Raw genomic sequence first — 21,902 nt, 5'->3', positions numbered from 1 at the left:
AAACAATTCAAGTCTGCTTTAAAATCTGAATAATCATTTAATGAGAGGCTCTCTTAGTTCCATAAATAAAACCAAGTTAATAGCAATATATACCAATGACTGCCCAAAGTGAAATCTTTATGTAGAGTAACATTTTACAAAAGTTATCATAAGATATATTCACACACAACAAAATGAGATTTAGCACTGTCATTCATATTTTCCAGAATAAATTCTACTTTCTTTCTTAAAAGTAAAACTGCATTCACAGGAAAAGGACTAAAGTGCTAAAACTTTTTTTTTTTTTTTTTTATAATTTTCTATGGTCACTAAAAATACCTAACGTAGTTAGTATAGGAATCTAAGTCATTTTTTTAAATAATAATTTTTCTTAAAAAACCAAAAATGCCTTTTCCCCAGTTTGAAAACTTTACTTACTTATTTGATGGGGAACATTCCTTTGGTTATTGAATACAACAAAATCACAAAACCACAAGAAACTAGGATAAAATACTTGAAGTTCCCTATTTAACACTACACCTTAAATATCCAGACTGTCACTAAAAGCTAGAAAGTAGGAATTTCTAATAAATGTCTCAGCTCTCCTTAAAAACAGCAGTTAAGTCACATGAGAAAAATCATGAGGTAAGCATCAAGTACATTGGTCAAAACACAATGGCAAAATCCAATCCTAGTACAATGCTTTAAAAATCCATCCTAAATTAAAATTATACTGAACAGCCTAATGTAAATGTCTTTGTAGGAGGCTTGAGGCATTTGTGAACAAGTATACTAAAGATCTGCCAACATGTAACTTATCCATGTACTGATACTCATTTCGTACTTAAATAGCCTGCTGGTTTTTCAGCAATTTTCTTCAGGCTTCAGAACAAACCACCATAAATCACACATGCCTAAGTCCTATTTTATATTGTTCATTAAAAAAAAAAAAAATTGGACTCTGGGAGTGTAGCTCAGTGGTAAAGTGTGTGTTTAATATGAATGAGAACCTGGATATAATCCCCAACAAGATTAAAAAAAAAAAAAAGCTGAAGGATCAATAAGTCATTTTAAGTCCAACCCCTGACTCTAAGACAACATTCAGAAACCAGTAGTTTAACGAGAAGCTATCTGTTCTGTGCCATATTTCTAATGAAATCAAGAATCTATATGCAAATAAAACCAAATCTGATAACTCAAACCTTGATCAACAGTGATGTATAAAAACAGTGCACAAGTTCTATCTCACTTCATCTAGATGGTCTAGAATTTGTTATTGGCACTTAAAAGATTTCATGAAAGTATCAAGGCACAAGGAATAACTCCTTGGACACAAAATATAAATGCAATAAACAGGGACATTACTAAGTGGGCTGTAACTCATAAAACTGTTATTTAACCAACAGAGCTTATAAATGTCATAATCAGGATGACATGACTGGTGACTAAAACCACTGGCATTCTGAATGGGAAGGTATAAAGGAATGAACTACAGAGCCTGGGAGACCTTTAGAGAAACAAAAGGGAAAGACATAATACAAGATTATTGTCACTTCTGTAACTTTTCAGTTCTAGAAATTCAAACAACTCAAAAGTAATAATACTGTAAGACTGTTAAGGCTAAAACATTCTGATTCCTGCCACGTTATCAGAAAGCTCCTAAAGGCTCTAAAATTGCAAGAACACTAAAGTCTTAAGATTTCCCCTGGCAAAAGAAAAAACAAAAAAACTTACCAACTTGGCAAAACTCACAGATAAAATTAAAGTATAAAAGCAAAAAGCTCCTCAGAATAATTACTCGAAATTAAGCTATTATTCTTTACTACCACAGAGAGCAAAGATCGTATTTCTACATCTACTTTTATGTCCCCCAAAACTAGCATATAGGAGGAACTCATATTTATAGAATGAACATACATGTTATGTCCATGAGCCCAAAATATATGAGTGAAAGCCTATCAATTCCTCTAAATTAGTTAAGTTTACATTCAAAAAAGTAAAAAAAATCAAAACAACCGACAGGTAATTTTGCTTCAAGTTTACTTATTTACCATAGAATACAGTAATTTTAGATAACTGACTTTTCTCAAGCTTTATTATATTGGAAATCAATTATATTTAACGAATACTTAACCACAGCCACGCTAATCTGATCTTCTTTAGAATTAATACTGGCTCTAAAAAGTAAACTGGTACCATGGTTGATTTGATTAGCTGGTTAAATAATCATTAAGAACTAACGGTTGTAATTTGGGGGTTGATTCTTCAAAGCAATCAATCCCATTATGATTTTTCCTCTCCATAACTTGAGAGAATACAATCCTATACTCCAGCCAGCTAGAGAGCTACTAGATAGTGCTATGTGAGCCACTATTCACATGTGTCCAGCCATGGAATGTGGAGGATTTGGCATAGATGCATCATCAACTCTTTACTGATATCTAGTCATTATGTTTTCTCCAAATGTGAAGAAGAATTCGCTAAACTGCCAACAGTTACCATAAAATGCTTCTCTGGTACAGGCAGCTTGAATGCAACCTAAATATGTATTTTTAAAACTATTTTTGTATTGTAATTTAATACCAGATTATATGGAATTCTCAGAAGACACATGCTATAAAATAAACAAGCCTCAAAAATTAATGATTGAAGAAAAAAATTCAATATCCATTAAGAGTATAGTTTCCTAAGTTAAAGCCTGACAAAAATGAATAAAGAAAGTTTTCCTACTTTCCAAGGACCAAATGAAATATTGTAGAACTACACCACAAAATTTTTTCTCTGATTAGAAATGGAATTAAACCAAGGACTAAAAAGATCTAATATTTCACTATTTTCATCTGCTCAACTCCCCACTTCCTACTTAACATGCAATCCAAATCTCAAAACGTCCTCTTCCTGCTCTTGCTACTTACTTTCTTTTATGTCCATGAGCCCTTATTTTGAAAAGGAACAAATAATTCTCGTGTATGTATAGTCTTCAAAATTTGGCTTACAGGACCTGTATTCTGTTTCTTGTCAAAGTACATAAAGCAAATTTACTGATCTTCAACACATCTTCAGTCAATAAAATCACACTGCATCCTGAATGTGGGTACTTTGCAATCATTATGTATGAAAAAGGTCAGAATGCACCATCTATCAGTGTCATACATGAAAAATGCAACGTATGGATGGATTATATCTGACTTTGAAACAAAAAATGATACAATCATGATTTTAGAACCTAATGGTATTCTTAAATGTAATCCAGTAGTGAAACACCATAGTCTAAAGGGTATTTATAGCAATACAGCAAATAACATTGAGTTAATTCACAATAGTCAATATCTGATGTATAATTATTGCTAGACTACCCTGCATTTTTGTCAGGTGTGTTTATAATTGTGTCGATCACAATTTTTAAACTGTACTGAAACAGTTGTTCATAGAAATTTTTTCAGGGCTCACACAAAAGGAAGACTTATAAAAATGCACATAAATGTTCAGCATTTGAACAGTAAGAAGCTATAACTTGAATGCATTCAGACCTGTAGCAGGCTGTTGCTGCTGCGTAAGTGTTGCAGCCATGGCAACGGCTGCTGCATTTGGCATGGTGCTGAAAGGGGTTGGTCCAGTAGTAACTCTGGGTGCATTCTGCCACTTCTTAGCTTCTGCTCGCCTGGCTTCAAATACATCTACAGCATCTCCCAAGAACATTTTTCTGTAGCCAAGGTACTGTTCTTTGAGTACCTAAAGAAATGGGAGAGGGGGGCATAATCAAGTTCCAGGTTGACTATGATAATATGTAAATGATTATAACTACAAAAGATCTAAGAAACTGCCTATAATTTCCACCTAAACTGTAATGCACATTGATGTGGGAATTGGTGAATTTCGGTTCTATTTTTCCTTTGAATACTTTATTCCCCATTTTGCCATGTCTTTTTTTTTTTTTTCATGCAAGAAGGCTGTTTTATTTTTTTTTTAATTTTGTTATATATGACAACAGAATGCATTACAATTCTTATTACATAGAGTACAATTTTTCATGTCTCAGGTTGTATACTGCCATATCTTTTTACAATAGGCCACATAAAACATTCTGGCTTCATCAGACTGTTAGTTCGAAATGAATCTACTATATTTTAGGAAAGCAGAATAATATTTAAATTAATATTAATGCCTAGAATGGTGGTGCATACTTGTAATCTTATTAACCTGGGAGGCTCAGGCAGAAGGATTACAAATTCAAGGGCAGCCTGAGCAATTTAGTGAGACCCTCAGCCATTTAGCAAGACCCTGTCTCACAATTTAAAAACAGGGTGGGAGATGGTGTCGAGTTAATGGTGAAGCACTCCTAAGTACAATCCCCAGTATACCCACTCAAAATAAATATTTTTAATCATTTTTCATAAAAATTTTTCCTCAAATGTCCAACCTTTCCATAACCTTTATTAAAAGCCAGCACTAAATATGTACTTTTTAAGTACATTTTTAAAAAAGGCCTGAATTATACATACTAAGATGTGATGTCACACCTCAAGTAGAGAAATGTTGGAAGGTATAACCAAGATTTCCACTTTATTGATATTGTTTGACTAGTATACAATGATGATGGCTGATTTATCCAAACTTGACTCAAGTTCTTACAGTTCATAACTCCAGAGTAATACTAAGACCATTAATAGGAATAATTCTAATTTACATGAGAATTATTAAATCACTAAAGATACAGTCTAATTTAGATAGTTATTTACCACTTTTTGGACAGAAATTTCACATTTCTTACTTTTCTTAATAGAAATAACTGAAAGGCTACAACATATTGAAATCTTATTGCTATTAATAGTATTTAAAAATTATCATCATCCTTTTGTGTGGAAGTCTGTACTTAAAACTCCAGTTCCAAACTTTGCTACCTTTATAATGGATTATAAAATGGACCTGCTAAGAACCAACAACTGGGCAAAATGTGAAGTCAGAAGCGGAACGTGTAATGTAATGTAAAAACAAATATTATTATTGTTCTCCCCCAAATCCAGCCTTCCTTTTCTTGTGCAATTCCAGGTAATTCCCAAAGTATGGCATTAGTATCACATAAATTTTACTTCTACTTCAGATAATAATAAAATGATCGCTTTGGAGACCTGAAAAAAGCAATTAATTTTTAAAAACTAGACATCAGCCATGAGTTATGTAACTAATTTCTAAAACTTCCAAATTTGCTAATGACTCTAAGTCCTGGCTGGATAAAGCAATTTGTGTTTGGCTTCAACAGATTATCTAATAAAAAAGAGGAGGGGAAAAAAAAAAAAGCCTTGGGAGAGTTCTGTAAGATATAAACTAGTCAAATTTATAGTTAGCCAGCTCACTAAACTAAGCTAAAAACAACTGCTAACATACCAAGCCTGCTCACAGAACAGTCTTTGGTTCTTAGTAATATATTAAAAATATATTATTAAAGAAGAATAGTTCAAACTTTCATGTTAAGTTTATTCGACATGAGGTGGACTATTTTATGCAAATTTCATTCTCACTGGTTTATAGTCACATTACAAAAAAGGCTTGTTTTTGAAACCAGATAGGAGAAAGACATACATTTGGGCTGTACTTAAAAAAATCAGCACAACAGACTTCAAAGTGCCAAAATAGAATCATGTTCAGTAATTTAAAAGATTAAAAGTAACATTAAAGACTGATAAAATTTTCAAGAAAATTTGATAAAATTCTTCATTTAAAAATTTTGATTTTAGTTTAAAATGTTAAAGAGAAAGGTCTAAAGATGCTATCATTTAAAAAAATGACATAATTTAAGGGATTAACTTTTTAAAACATTCTGTTACCACGCATTAGATTAAGCATAAAAAATACTAGTAATCTCAAACTTTTGTACACAATTTATTTAGACTCAGCTTTCAATGCTTTGAATATTAAAGGTTCTTTTGGACTATGTATGACTCTTAAAGAATTTAATTACACTTGGATTGGTTACTGAGAAAAAGTGCACCCATATTTTTCACTTAAATAAATTTTAAAAATTACCATTACATGAGGGATATTCAGCGATGAATTATTTATATTATTGAATAAACACAAAGCGTTCCTTGTAAGTAGGAGAAATAATGCAAAACAAAATTTTTAAACACATAACATTAAGTCAGTGTAAAATAATTTTTCTATTGAGAATATTTACTTCCTATAGTATTATTTACAGTGGTAAAGAGATGGAACAATCTAAATGTCCATCACCAAAAATGGGTTAAACAAAGAATGCACATACAATGACCTACATAGCTACAAAAAATGATTTTGAGGAAATAAGTTTACTAATAATTATTTCCAATATAGTACTGAAAAACGTTAAGAGGATAATTGACTCTGGTAAAAGATTTTATCAATGTAAACAGATTTCACCAATGATTATATTAGTATATAGTTATTTTATGTAGCCTGAGCCATTTCTGTAATAAGCATGGCCATGTGTTCCCAGTGAATAAATACTTGGATCTAGGTATATGGACAGAAAATTGGCACTGAAAACTTACCTTTACATTTTCATGAATAGACTGAAGTTGTGCAGCTAAAGCTACAAATGTTTGATAAATTTTCTGCATAGCCATTGACAAATCTATAAAAGAAAATTATGTTACCATACAATAAAACAATCAATTTTATTTTTCTACTATTTGAGACCAATTTTTGGTACAATTACTGTGTTAAAGAAAAAAAAAAAAGTTCATCAATGATCCCATGGCTACAGAAGAGAGCAAACTGAGTAGACTGAAAAAAGGACATCAGTAATGTGAGGAGAAGTGGTAAGACTCTAGGATTTCTGCCCTTGTCAGCACAGTAACAATTCATAATAAAGTCTTTCATATTTGCAGGAATAAAGATTTAATGACTTAAGGAAATTTTCTTACAGCCCTTTAAAATAACTATTAGTAGTTGTATATCTACTATACAACCAAGGTTTATTCCTTCTCCTACAAATAAAGTAATAGTACTGTCAAAAAAAATCACCAAAGTAAGCGTGTTACCTTGAGGGGTTATATGTGAATTATTTGCTTGGGTGGCAAGATGGTTTTCTAGTTCTTCAATCTGCTGTCTGTACTGTTGGAGCTGTACCTCAAATTGCTGAACCAAGATTCTGAAGTAGCTATTAAAAAAGTGTTAAAACAGATCAAATTTTTAAAAATTATTTTCTTTATACTTAAAATACCAAATAAATGTTCTCTTTTTAACATGACTTCTTCAATTAGTTTAATAATGTCACAGATACAATCACTAAAATAAGTGCCCAAACACTGTAAATTGTCAAGGTATCATTACTAATCAGGGGAGACAAATCCAAATAATCACTATGGGATAAGTTAATGATCTTTAGAAGTAACAAGGTCATACAAGACAAGACTGAATAACTATTACAGAAAATAATTAAGGAGAAATTGCAAATAAATGCAACGTGAACTCCCAATAAGATCCTGAAAAAAAAAAAGTTACATTTAATGGGGAAAAAAAACAGTATAATTCCAACATGTTTTGTGGTTATAAATAATACTGTGTCAATGACAGTTTCCCTATTGTTGATAATAGTACATATATAGTAGGTTAACATTAGAGGAAGCAAGATAAGAGATATAAGAAAATTATTTACAATACTATTTTCACAAGTTTTCTATAAGTTTAAAATAAAAAGATTTCTTAAAACAACAACAAAAAATCCCAAACCTGAACTGTTAACCAGACTTTACAATCAGTACTTAAAAGCTATTATAGTAATATAACATATTACTATATTATAATTATAATATATATACTATATTACTATATTATAATTCCTATAATAATAGGAATCCAGGGGCTGGGGATGTGGCTCAAGCGGTAGCACGCTCGCCTGGCATGCGTGCAGCCTGGGTTCGATCCTCAGCACCACATACAAACAAAGATGTTGTGTCCGCCAAGAACTAAAAAAAATAAATATTAAAAAATATCCTCTCTTAAAAAAAAAAAAAAAAAAAGGAATCCGAATGTTTTTCTATTAAAAAAAAGGCCATAATGAAACTTTTTGCAAAATAAGCCCTATTAGCAGTGTGAAAAACAGCACAGAGGGATAAAATATCAGAAGTCCAGCAAGAAAGCATACCCAATGCTAATCTGAGTAACACAATAGATGTAACATTGTCATTGGTTCCTGATTTTAATAATTATACTATTGTACAGAAGATTATCCAGAGATTGATATCAAATTCCATGCATATCTGATTTTTTCAAAATAAATCCAATTTTGTATAACTATAATGCTCTGATAAAAAAAGACTATCCTTAATTTTTAAGAAGTATACACGAGGGCTGGGGTTGTGGCTCAGTGGTAGCATGTATGAGGCACTGGGTTCGATCCTCAGCACCACATAAAAATAAAAGACAATAAAGTCCATCAGCAACTAAAAAAAAAAGTAGTAGTATACACAAAAGTATTTTTGCAAAACAAGTATTATGTTTGCAAATAATTCAAACTGTTCAAGGAAATAAAACATATATACAGCAAGAGAATGAAGAATAAATCCAATATGGCAAAAGTTTTGAGATGGGGGGGGGCCTAGATTATAGGTATACAAGAAATTTTGCTCCACTCTTTATAAATTTTTCTGTAAGTTTGAAATAATACCATAATAAAAATTAGAAGAAAAAAAAAAGTGAAGAGCAGGAGTCAAATAGACTACCACTGAAAAAACACCTCTGGCTCCTCACTGGAGTAAAAAAGTAATAACAGGGGCTGGGGATGTGGCTCAAGCGGTAGCGCGCCCGCCTGCCATGCGTGCGGCCCAGGTTCGATCCTCAGCACCACATACCAACAAAGATGTTGTGTCCGCCGAGAACTAAAAAATAAATATTAAAAATTCTCTCTCTCTCTCTCCTCTCTCACTCTCTCTTTAAAAAAAAAAGTAATAATAGGTTTTGTGAAAAATAAGATAAAGCACAGACAGTGCTGAGCACACTGCTCGACAAATAGGAGACACCTGGTGTGTATCAGCTATTATCTGTAGTAATATAGTAGGACAGAAAAATAGAGACAAAAATCTATACCACATGTATGGAAACTAGGTGGACAGACAACATGAAGTGATTCAATTACCAGTGGAATTTTTTCTCTAACTTATCTGTGTTTTCTAATTTTTCATCCTCAATGTCATTAGCTATGTAAATAAATAAAATTTATGCAAATAAGTAAAAGAGTTAAAGTATAATTATTATGCCCTGTTTAAGGATAGGACTATCATAAAATTAATCTTAATTTAAAAGTTCTAATAGAAAAAAATTAAAATTTCTTTTACCTGCAAACTTAATAAAGTAGAATATAAATTCCATGACATTAAAGTATAACTGCATAAAACTGTTTAAAAGTTCAGATCTTAGCCTTCACTCATCCTGAAGTAAAAAGGAAACACTAAACTACCCTCTTAAAGGTTATTAGAAATCAATTTAAAAGTCCGTGTGAAGTGTTAACTCAGTATATGCACATAATAAATGAAACGGTCTTAGCTTATATTATTACTACTGATATACTTTCTTAAAATGGGAAACATTTGTTTTTAAAAAAACCAATAACTTACTCAGCAGGAGCTGTATTTTCATGTTGAAGTCCAGGTGGTGTTTTTTGGGTTCTTAAAGCTATTTCAGCATTCTTTAACTCCTAATATGTCAAAGGTTTAAAAAACAAAAAAGCCATTTTAGAGTTAAGCTAAAAATACGAACTATTTCTGAGCTAAGATTTCAAATAATACCAGTTCATGTTTTAATAACACCACGGATGAAGTTACTTTATAAGAAAATTCTAAAACCTCTTGAGAGCAGACAATTAAACTTAACAAGGTTTATAAGATTATAATGAACTGGGCTAGGGCTGTAGCTCAGTGGCAAGAGCACTTGCCTAGCATGTGTGAGGCACTGGGTTCCAATCCTTGGCACCGTATAAAAAAATAAATAAATAAATACAGGTATGCTATCCATCTACAACTATTAAAAAAAAAATGTCATTGGTAAATCCAGTCCCACCTGATTTTGTCTGATAGGCAATTTAAAAACAAAAGATTATAATGAACTGATCTATTTTAAGGTTTCTGAACAATTCGTGAATTCATCTATAGTGAAAAGATTGGGCTACTATTTGAAGCTGACATGGGCAATAATTAACATCCAATGCTTACTATGTACAAAAATCTATGCTGAAGGGTTCACTTATACCACCTTGGTTACTTTTTAAAAGTAAAAGTAGGAAATGCTTTTCTTTTTATAGATGCAGAAATGGAGTTAAAGACATAATCTGCTCAATGCCATGTTGCCACGAAACTTGAGAACTGAATGTTGGCAGCTCAATTCTTTTAAATGCTATTCATTGAACAATTCTTATATTACTTTCTACTATTCCTAGAAGCCCTGGACAGTTCTGGACCATTCAAGACTGACGCCTACCCACCTCTCTAAGTACTGACTCTTGTCAGGCCCAGACATCTGTAATACTAAACTGCTTGCAAATAATCAAATATGCCTATGCCATGCCTCTTTGGCCTTGCTCATTCCTACCTACCAGCGTGTAAAATACACACATTTTAAGACTCAACATAAAGGTATCCACTTAAGCCCTCTGTAATTATACCTATTATTTAAACATGATTGATTTAATTCTCTCCCAGTTCTCTTGATCCTCACTGCTTGGCACAGATTTAAAAAAAAAAAAAAATTCACTAAGTGACTGGACAGCTAAACTCAGCAATGTGACTTAAATGAACCACATGGTACCCATTTGATGACCATTGCATATCCCTATGCCCCCCCCATTTATTTAAACTCAAGTTATTTGCCAAAAAAGGAGGTATTAAAAGAATTCACTTCCATAAGATTTTGGTTCACATCATGCCTAACCACAGAATGCTTCTATTACCAAAAAGGCTGCCTTTGATGAAAACGTTTTGGGGCTAAATAAGATTGATAACTACGTCACGAGGGATTCAGAACACTGTTTTTCAAACTGGTAAATCTCTAGACACTGCATAGAGTACTAGGTACCTTTATAATGGAAATAATAGTAATCATAAATCAAATTTCTTTGATGTAGCCTACAAAGTTTTCTAAATTCAGTTCATTTATCCTTAAGGAAACTTTGATTCCTATCCTCTTTCTTTGCATTAAGTCTTTTACCATTCCATTTATCCCCCACTGTCTTTTTATTACTAGAGATGATCAACAAGTCTGATATATAACAGGTGTCCCATGTATATTTGTGAGTGGAATTATCCAGTTTTAGAATTACAATGGGTCCCATCAGAGTTCATCTCACTCTGCATTTGTTCCATTATTTTTCTACTTATAACTTACATGATTTCATATATTTTGCATACAAAATTTATGATTTCATGTAATTTATGTAACATTTAATCTGAGATTTTCCAAATGACCAGGAAATCTGAGAAAAGACAAAAGTCTTAAAATTCTCTTTAAACATAATAGTTTAGAATAGTTACTTGAGTAACATGGTATTTAAAAAGCAAAGGTATTCTCTAATAGTTGACTTGAAGACATGTTTTAAAATTTTACATATAACAACATTACTAGACTGGCACAATGGCACATGCCTATAATCCCAGAGGCTTGGGAGTCTGAGACAAGAGTTCAAAGCCAACCTCAGCAAAAATGAGACACTAAGCAACTCAATGAGACCCTGTCTCTAAATAAAATACAAAATAGGGCTGGAGATGTGGCTTAGTGGTCAAGTGCCTTAGCTCAATCCCCAGTATCCCTACCAAAAAACAACATCACTTATGAGCATAGCACTCATTGATAAGCTCACAGTAAAGGCATATCCTATGCAGTTTATCAACAGATAGGAACAACTTAAAGGGAATGTTGTCCAGATTGCCACAATGATATCAAGTATGTTTTATAATTATGACATATAAAATTCAAGTAAATCATCAACCATCATTCTTCTTCACTGCAATAGAAAAGAATTATATATTTTATTTAGTATGTATTGTACATTAGGCCATGGGATAAAAGCAATTAGACAAGAATGACAAAAAATACTAACCTCATTATAATTTTTATTAACTAAGACTAACAAGTCTTCAGTGAAATGAATCTATAAAGTGTGATATAATTTTAATTTAATAAATGATATGTTAAAAACATTTTCTGACTAGGTATTCTTTCTCTTATGAACAGACCAATTTAGTCAGCAGGCACTATGTAAACAAATTCGTTAAGGGCATAAACTCAAATTAGATCAGCAGGGTCTGAATTCAGGCTGTTCAACTTATTAACAAAGTTCTCTGCCTCTTATTTACATAATGAGAATAACAGTACCTTACTTCAAAGGACTACCATGAAAATGAAAGCAGATTAACAAATATCAATAAATTGCTTATGATACAGTGTTATACAGAGCAAGCATTAACTAGTAACTACTATTATTTATTAAAGTAATTTAAAAATATATGATAGGCTGGGGATATTGCTCAGTAGTAGAGCACTAGTTTGGCAAACATGAGACCCTGGGTTCAATTTCTAGCATCACAAAAAAACATTTTTTAAAGAAAAAATATGATCTACCTGGTTTTCTCACAGTATGTATGTATCAACTTTTAAGATATCATTATTTCCATTTTGGAAAAAAAAACAAAGCAAAACATTCTATGGTAAAATGGCTGTAATTTAGTATACCTGAGCAGTTTCTACTTTCAATTTATCAATATTAAGAGTGTTTCTCTGTAATCCACTGGCAGCCAACGATAGAAGTTGCTTCAGAGCTTTAATATCTTCTTGTACTTTAAGCATTGCTTTTGAAGACATTCTACTAATTTCTTCTTGGACCTGTTTTTGTTCCTTCACAAATTTCCTTTACAAAAAATAAATAATAGATAAATAAATAAATAAATAAAACAATAAATAAAACTTGAGAATTTAAAAATTGTGGTACTGGCAAAAAACAAAACACTTAGGATCAATGGAATAGAAGACAAAAAAAAAAAAAAAAGAAAAACCCATAGAAATACAGTCATTTGATCCTTGACAAAGGCACCAAAAACATACACTGGAGAAAATATAGGGTTTTTAACAAATGGTGCTGGGAAAATTATATATGCATATGTAGAAGAATGAACCTAAATCTCTCTCATACTACAAAAGTCAATTCAAAATAGATCAACCTGTAATCCCAGTGGTTCAGGAGGAGGCAGGAGGATTGCGAGTTCAAAGCCAGCCTCAGCAAAAGTGAAGCACTAAACAATGAGACCCTGTCTCTAAATAAAATACAAAATAGGACTGGGATGTGGCTCAGTGGTCCAGTGCCCCTTAGCTCAATCCCTGGTACAAAAAAAAAAAAAAAAAAAAAAAAGATTTAGGAATTAGACCACAAACTTTGCAACCCCTACAAGAAAATGCTGGGGCACTCCAACACAAAGGCACAGACAAAAACTTCCTTAGAAGGACCCCTAAAGCTCTGGAAATAATACCAAGAATCAACAAATAGAGTGGCATCAAATTAAAAAGCTTCTGCCAAGCAAAGGAAACAAAAGAGCATGAAGAGAAAACCCACAAAATGGGAGAAAAATCTTTTCCAGCCCTTGTTCTGATGGTATTGATATCAAGAATATAAAGAACTCAAAAAATTTTTAAAAATCAATAAATGGACAATTGAACTAAACAGACATATCTCAAAGAAGACACACAAATGACCAACAAACTTATAAAAAATATTCAGCTTCTTTAGCAATCAGAGAAATGCAGATCAAAACTACTCTGAGATTTCATCTCACTCCAGTTAGAACAATCACCATCAAAAATACAAATAATAAATACTGCGAAGAATGTTGGTGGAAAAAGAACACTCATACACTCTTGGCAGAAATGCAAATTAGTACAACCACTTTGGAAATCAGTATAAAGATTCCTCCACGGACTAAGCATGGATTCACCATATGACCAAACTATATGGTGCCTCAGTATTTATCCTAAATAATTAAAGTCAGCAATACATGCATCCTATGTTGCTAACAGTGCAATTCACAGTAGCCAAGTTAAGAAACCAGCTTATGTGTCCACCAAGAGATGAATGGATAAAGAAAATGTGGCATACACATGGAATGGAGTTTTACTCAATTGTAAAGAATGAAATTCTGTCATCTGCAGGAAAATGGATGGATGGAACGAACGTAAAAGCATTATGCTAAGCAAAATAAGCCAGATTCAGAAGTCAAGGATTGTTATGTTTTCTCTTATATATGGAAGCTACAGAGAAAAAAGGGTGAAAAAAAGAGGGAGGAGGGAAATCTCATGAAAACAGAAGGTAAAGCTGGAAAGGGGAGGTACCGGGGAATTAAACTGATTAAATTATATGCACGTACAAATATGTTGCAATGAATTGATTCAATATGTAAAATTATAATGCACCAATTAAAAGACTAATCAATTAAAAAATAAGTTTGTCAAAGAAACAAAAGTAAAAAATTCATCCATAATTTACACACTAGTTTATAGAATGGCAGTTACATTAATTTTAATTGCTTTTCAACTTTCTCTTATTTTTAAAAACATTAACAATTTAACCCAAGTTAAAATGTTTAGAAAGAAAAGATGTTCCCCCTAAAATGTATTCTAGAATTCTTTGAGCATTATTTATTTAAATAATATTTGACACTCACTGGAGATTTTCAACATCCTGGCAGATGACAGGAGGTAGATTTTCATCCTTCAGTGCCTTACTATCCCTAAGAAAAAAAGCCACAAATGTATTAATACCATTCAGATTTTAGAAAGTTGACATTAAATTTTACTATACTATGTGTTAAGATTCAAGAAAATATAGCAAATGTTCTCTACTTAGAGCTTCCTTGGATGATTTCAAAATTAAAAAAAAAAATTTCCTGACCTAGTTCCAGCAATTTATTTGAAATTGAGATTTCTTAATTAAGAAGAGTGGCAGCTATTATAAATATACTTAAAAGCTTTTAACTAAATTCTAAGGAAAAAAGAAAATACTAATGACTAAATGAGATGCTGGCTAAAAGATTCTATGACTAACATTTTATTCAGTTTGAATAATTAAAGCATCAATAACACAAAGTCTACATAACTTCTCATGAGATGCTCTAAATATTATAACTTCAGTTTATTCTTCAACACGCATTGAAATGAGAAAATAAAAGCAAGGGATAGTTTAAGGGAAATACAAATAATTAATGAAGGCAGGAACAACTAAAATTTGGCATGCTATAATGAAATCATGAGTTAGATTTTATAACCTTAGACAGATCTCAGTCTGTTCCTTCATTTCAATTTTTTAAAGTTTCAGATTCTAGAGCATTTTGTATTTTGAGATTAGGGACACTCAATGTGTATATTCCATACAAATATCCCCAAGTCTGAAAAAGTCCAAAATCTGAAACACTTCTTGTCCTAAACATTTTGTATAAGGGATACTCAATCTGTATTAGGCTAAAATATACACAAGAAGTTTGTAGAACAGCAAATTTGATCATTTATTTATAAATAGCTTATTTAATACAAATTGTGTGAGAAAACATAATTTGTAATAAAAATAATGATCAAGTTCAAATATATTTCAAGTGTGTGTGTGTGTGTGTATATATATATATATATATATATATATATATATATATAAAATGTATATGAAAACTATTTTCTTTAATAAAGATACAAATAAATAAAAAACAGTCCTGGCATAATAATTTACATATGTAAGCAAGATATTTTAAAGGCTGCACTATGTAATCCATGGTTCAAGATGTTTTACATACTATTAAGCTTGTTTTACATACTATTAAGTATGTTTTACATACTATTAAGCTTGTGCTTAATTAGCATGCACCAAGGCCTTTGGTTCAAATCCCAGCACCGGAAACAAAAACTGACAAACTTATATGCATATTTACATTAACTGGGGAAAATATCAATCACCTTTCTAAAAAGAAATGTTTTAAAGTTTTTTAATAAACTAAAAATTGAAGATGTGATGTGACCTGTCACAATCTTTCTAGAACATACATTTATTATCTTATTTTTGACAAATGCTTGTTAAAAGTGTCTCTTCCTTCTAAATGTGTACCTGGTTCTATGTATTTCCAACTATACCATCTGCCTACAAATTTAATAAATAAAACTCTTGATTAAAATATTTTAAATTATAAACTTACTCTGGTCTTGTTCCTGTTTTATCACCTAGAAAATTCAAGAAGCTTCATGTAAAAATAGGTAATTTAACAACATATTCCAAACATTTTAAATGAACACAAATTAAGGTATGAATATAAATGGAAACATTTCTTAGCTTGCCTCTTAAACATTGCTCAATGAAATGACTTGTTATGAATGCAGCGTTATCAAGGAGATGTGTACAAAGCCAACGTGTTCCACAGCTGATCTGCACCTACTTCTTTCAAGGACATAGTTTTCTTTTCTCAACTAAAAATTTTCTCAATTGTTCCATAAAAAATATCCAGTATGAATAGTTTATATTCTCTACCAAGTTAACTCTAGGTAACTTTATCTAACACTTTTTAAGGCCCTATCAGGATTGAACACTAAGTCAGATTAGTATCCTGAATTTCTCCAATTCTTTAAAACAATCTGGCAATCCCTTAAAACAACTACCCTGAGAGCACTTTTTGGATCACACTCTCAAAAACCAACGAACATCAGATTTTTAAATCTTTGCTAATCATGTAGCTAAATGATGCCATTTATTTTTATCTTAGCTTGTATTTCTTAGACTAGTGAAACATATTTTTCAAATCTTCATCTGACAGGTTTATTTTTTGTGAATTGCCTACCTGTGTAATTTCTACATTCTTCATTTTTTTGCACATTTCTCTTATGATATTTCTCTTATTAATTTCTAAGAGCTATTTCAACACTTAGTATATTAATTATTTATCTCACAAATATTTATATCTGTTTCTAAAATTGAATCTATAGGGGGCTGGAGATGTGGGCTCAAGCGGTAGCGCGCTCGCCTGGCATGCGTGCGGCCCGGGTTCGATCCTCAGCACCACATACCAACAGATATTGTGTCCGCCGAGAACTAAAAAATAAATATTAAAAAAATTCTCTCTCTCTTTCTTAAAAAAAAAAAAAGAAAAAAGAAAAAAAAAAGCTTCTGCACAGCAAAGAAAACAATTTTAAAAATAAATAAATAAATAAAAATAAAATTGAATCTATAAACAACCTGAATTTCAGAGATATTAAAATGTGAGAAAGTAAGCATCTAAAAATCAAGTATTTTATTTTTAATGTATTATTTGTCTTTCATCTTTATATGCAGGATTTCACTTTTTTCATCTTTCATCTGACTAGTTTATTTTTCCATAAATATTTGGAATATTTAATTATAAAAATTTTTTCATTTTAATATTTCTGAAATTGGCATATTTCTTCTATAAATGCCTTAATAATGGTAATAAAAAAGGTCTTTAATTTTGTTTTGCCAAATAATTCATCAATTATTTTCTACTAATATACTAATTCATTGGTATTTCATTTTATTTATGTACATACAAACAACTAGAACTTGGGCCTATTTCTAGACTGCCAAGGACACCTTACTGGTCTACCTAGCTTTGCCTCAGTAATATACCCAGACTACTATATAACTTCCCAACACTTCTCCATGCTGCTTCTCTCCTTCCTACAATTATTTTCTACCTGGCTGTCAGAATGCTCTTAATCTTAAAATACAAATCGCATCAATATCCTTTAGTAGAGTCTAGTGGTCATCAGTATAGTGACAAAATTCAATGTTGCACAGAAAGTTCTTCAAGACAGCTGGCATCTGACCTTTCTGCTCTCTGGCTAAACTAGCCTTCAATTAGTTCTTCAAAAGAGAAGACTTTCTTGATTCTAGTCCACTCCAGGCTTCCCCCTCTTTACCAATTACTGTTTCCTATCACTCTCCATCTGGTTAAATCCCACCAATAGTACAGCTCCCAAGCTAACTGATATAGCTACTAGAAAAAGAAAAAATTCTGTAGAGTAACACAACAACAACAAAAAATCCTTTGACCAATATAACAGATTAAAGGGAACTGAGATGTGGTACATGTGATCATGTGCACTTATTTTTATGTATTTTCTTTGCTCAACTCAAGCTTAAGCACACTACGAGTACAGGATGGTGTGGATAGAGGTAGAGAGGGGAAATTAAGTCCTTATATCTCTCATACTCCTCTCTAGAGTAAAGCACCTAGCTGAATTACACTGCCAAATGCTTTTGATATGTGAGTAACAACATATTACAAAATATATACTATGATGACGCCAATAAAAAAAAATATTAACAAAGATATTAAGTTGGATAAATAAGAGATACACATATATATTTAAGTGATCTACAAAAATTAAACCTTAATCAATACACAAAATTTGCACAATGCTAATGCTAATGTAAAACAAACTTAAAAGTAAAAACTATACTACTGAATACATAAATAGAGATTTTTCAGACATAGGAATTTTGAATAATGTGGAAGTTGCTTAACAGTAGTGTTAGAAGACAAAATTACAATAACATTACTTACTCTTTTTATCTGATGAGCTACTAAAATCTATACCACCGAGGCCTTCATTGCCTGCAGCTGAAGTAGCTGCTGTAGTTCCCAAAGTCAGGCCTAAAGCATTTTGTCCAAGTCCTGCAAATAAACCAAATATTACATACAATTTTACTGAAAGACTTTACCAGAATTTCCTCTTACTAACCAAAGTACTCAAATGCTTTTAAGATTTTTTTCATAATTGATTTAGGAAAATATCAAGGAACAAGTCTGGAGCATACTTTGGGCAAAGATGGTATATGTAGTTTGGATAATGTGATGTTTCATTATTAAAAAGATCAGAATATGGGCTGGGGTTGTGGCTCAAGGGGTATCGCGCTCGCCTGGCATGCGTGCGGCCCGGGTTCGATCCTCAGCACCACATACCAACAAAGATGTTGTGTCTGCCGAGAACTAAAAAATAAACATTAAAAATTCTCTCTCTCTCTCTCTCTCTCTCTCTCTCTCTCTCTCTCTCTCTCTCTCCTCTCTCACTCTCTCTTTAAAAAAAAAATAAAAAATAAAAATAAAAAATAAAAAGATCAGAATATGTGTTAATTCAATATATGTGGGTATTCAATGTTTGTTACTTTTGAACCTTTTCTACAAAAACAGTTTAAGTTGTATTATTTTCAGAGAAGTCAGTCTTATCTTCCAAACATACTTTGGAACTGCACACTTTAAAAATAATCCAGTGTTAATTTATAAACTTTGAGCATAATATATATTAAGTATAACTGCATACTTCCAAGTTCTTTTCAGAAAAGTTATTTTAAAAAGAAATGCTTTAATTTACCTATTTAAAAAGAAATGCTTTAATTTACCTGGCTATACTAGCCTTCAATTAGTTCTACAAAAGAGAAGACTTTCTTGATTCTAGTCCACTACAGGCTTCCCCCTCTTTTTTTACTGTTTCCTATCACTCTCCATCTGGTTAAATTCCACCAATAGTATAGCTCCTAAGCTAACTGATATAGCTACTAGAAAACCTGGCAAAAAGAATCAAAATGATGACAGTTAATTCTAAGTCATTAATTTATATTTGAGCCAAGTAGCAAAATTTCAAAGGTCCTATGTTGAGGGACTGGGATCGTGGCTCAGCGGTAGAGCGCTCGTCTAGCACATGTGAGGTCCTGGTTTCCATCCTCAGCACCTCATTAAAAAATAAATAAATAGGGAGGGGAGGGAGGGATAGTAGGGGATAGGAAAGGTAGCAGAATACAACAATTACTAATTGGGCATTATGTAAAATTGTGGATGTGTAACCGACGTGATTCTGCAATCTGCATTTGGGGTAAAATTGGGAGTTCATAACCCACTTCAATCTAATGTATGAAATACTATATGTCAAGAGCTTTGTAATGTTGTGAACAACCAATAAAAAAAAATAAAATTAAAAAAAAAAATCAAATAAATAAATAAAAAATAAATAATAAAGGCATTGTGTCCAGCTACTTCTAAAAAATAAATATTAAAAAAAGTCCTGTGTTGATAAACATATTTCTAAAATCCATGCATTCCTAAGATAATACCATCTATTTTTTAAAAAGAGAAAATATTTAATAAATATAACTGAAATTTTGATTTAAATTCTGGCTATGTGTCAGAAAACAGCTAAATAAAGAATTACTCTATACCAGACAAGCATCCCTAATCCAAAAATTCAAAATCTGAAATGTTCTAAAAATCTAAAACTTTTTGAGCATTGTGTTGATGTTTGACTGGTGAAGTCTATGTAAATATTTTAAAATCCAAAAAATTCCAAAATCTGAAACACTTCTGGCCTAAACATTTCAAAAAATGAATACTTAAACCTATGATAATTTTTAAAAAATTCAACACGTTTAGATTAAGTATAAGCATTAAATATTAAGAGTCTGAGAAGGAAACATAAAACAACCCTCTGTCTCTGTTATTACTACTGCTTCTGCTACTATTACTCGTACTACTACTTGCGGTTATTTGAGTCAAACCCCAGGTTTCACGCATGCTAGGAAGCACTCCATCATGGAGTACTACCTTCCCAGCCCTCTCTTATTACACAGATATTAAATAATTTCAACATAGTCATTGGCAAAATACTAAAATATCAATTCATGTGGCAGAAAATACTGAATTAGTATTTTATATATCAGGTTAATTTCTATTTTCTTGCTTATTATGAAATTTGCCTCATATTAAGGATTCTATAGTTTTTTTTTTTTTTTAGTTGTAGTTGGACACAATATCTTTATTTATTTTTATGTGGTGCTGAAGATCAAACCCAGTGCCTCACATGTGCGAGGCAGGCGCTCTACCACTGAGCTACAGCCCCAGCCCCTCTATAGATCTTTTAAATATTGGTTATAGCTAATGACTGTATAAAGAAATGAGTATTTTGAAAAGTCAATGAGGGCATTTTGGGAGTGAGAAAAGCTTTTCTATTATTTGAAGAAATTGTATAATTATTTCACATAGCAGTGTAACATCAAGAATTTCTATTTAGCTAGGCATAGCAGAGCACTCCTGTAGTCCCAGCTATTTGGGAGGCTAAGGTAGGAAGATCACTTGAGTTTGTAAGTTCAAGACCTGGGCAACATAATGAGACCTCAACTCAAAAAAAATAAATAAATAAATAAATAAATAAATAAATAAAATAAAATAAAAAAAAATTCTGTTTAACAATGTACAAATTAGGAAATGCTAATCTATCAAACTCAGAATTTCCAGTTACACTTGGACTGATTTATAATGACTATTTTACTTTCAGAAGTTTTGCAGGGCCCCTAATATGTGCCTAATACGTCACTTGGTTGAATAGGAGAAAAGAAAGGAAAATGACTTGACTTTTTCGATTAAAGACACTATTTCTTTTTTGTCCTTTCTTCAGATAATAATTTGATGAAGAGGATTTTCAAGTCAGTGGAATGGAGGGTAAGGATGGTCAAAATAATCTGAAGAAAATTATAGTGTTCTAGTTTGTATTGATATCTCAAATACTAATCTTTTTGTTATTGTCTAATTTTGTAGATATTCACAATATCTTGTAATATCCAAATCATGAGATGACTGTAACATGGAATTTTTGCAGGATAAATATTTAAACATCTCTCATAAAGACTGATATAAAAGTAAAATGAAAAAAAATAACAGAAAGAAGAGGCACATGGTTTTCTAATACCCTTTCCTGAAATTCCATAATTGAAAGTCATTCCTAGAACTAAGACTTTACAAGTTGCCTTATAGTGAAGTTAAGCTATAAATGACTCAAAACAAATTTTTTTTTCTAGCTTGGGAATCCACCCAAGCCTTTGTGCATGCTAGATAAACAATTCTACCACTGAACTAGACCTCCAATTAACC

At 31.6% G+C, this 21,902-nt stretch overlaps 1 protein-coding gene across 4 annotated transcripts in view; it reads right to left on the bottom strand.

Annotated features, from left to right (window-relative positions):
- Window positions 1-21,902, bottom strand: part of Nup58 (nucleoporin 58) — a 50,167-nt gene that overhangs the window by 16,942 nt on the left and 11,323 nt on the right. For all 4 annotated transcript variants that reach the window (XM_077795235.1, XM_026381107.2, XM_026381105.2 and 1 more), the window contains 8 exons: window positions 18,549-18,659; window positions 16,170-16,194; window positions 14,658-14,723; window positions 12,679-12,853; window positions 9,573-9,652; window positions 6,999-7,117; window positions 6,507-6,589; window positions 3,510-3,711 (listed from right to left, as the gene is read on the bottom strand). In XM_077795235.1, the coding sequence (XP_077651361.1) occupies window positions 3,510-3,711; window positions 6,507-6,589; window positions 6,999-7,117; window positions 9,573-9,652; window positions 12,679-12,853; window positions 14,658-14,723; window positions 16,170-16,194; window positions 18,549-18,659 (861 nt within the window). The remainder of the gene's footprint in view (window positions 1-3,509; window positions 3,712-6,506; window positions 6,590-6,998; window positions 7,118-9,572; window positions 9,653-12,678; window positions 12,854-14,657; window positions 14,724-16,169; window positions 16,195-18,548; window positions 18,660-21,902) is intronic.

The sequence above is a fragment of the Urocitellus parryii genome, chromosome 2, assembly GCF_045843805.1.
Source record: "Urocitellus parryii isolate mUroPar1 chromosome 2, mUroPar1.hap1, whole genome shotgun sequence".
Classification (NCBI taxonomy): domain Eukaryota; kingdom Metazoa; phylum Chordata; class Mammalia; order Rodentia; family Sciuridae; genus Urocitellus; species Urocitellus parryii.
Note: the sequence above shows the minus strand (reverse complement) of the source record. Positions and strands in the feature narration are given on the sequence as shown.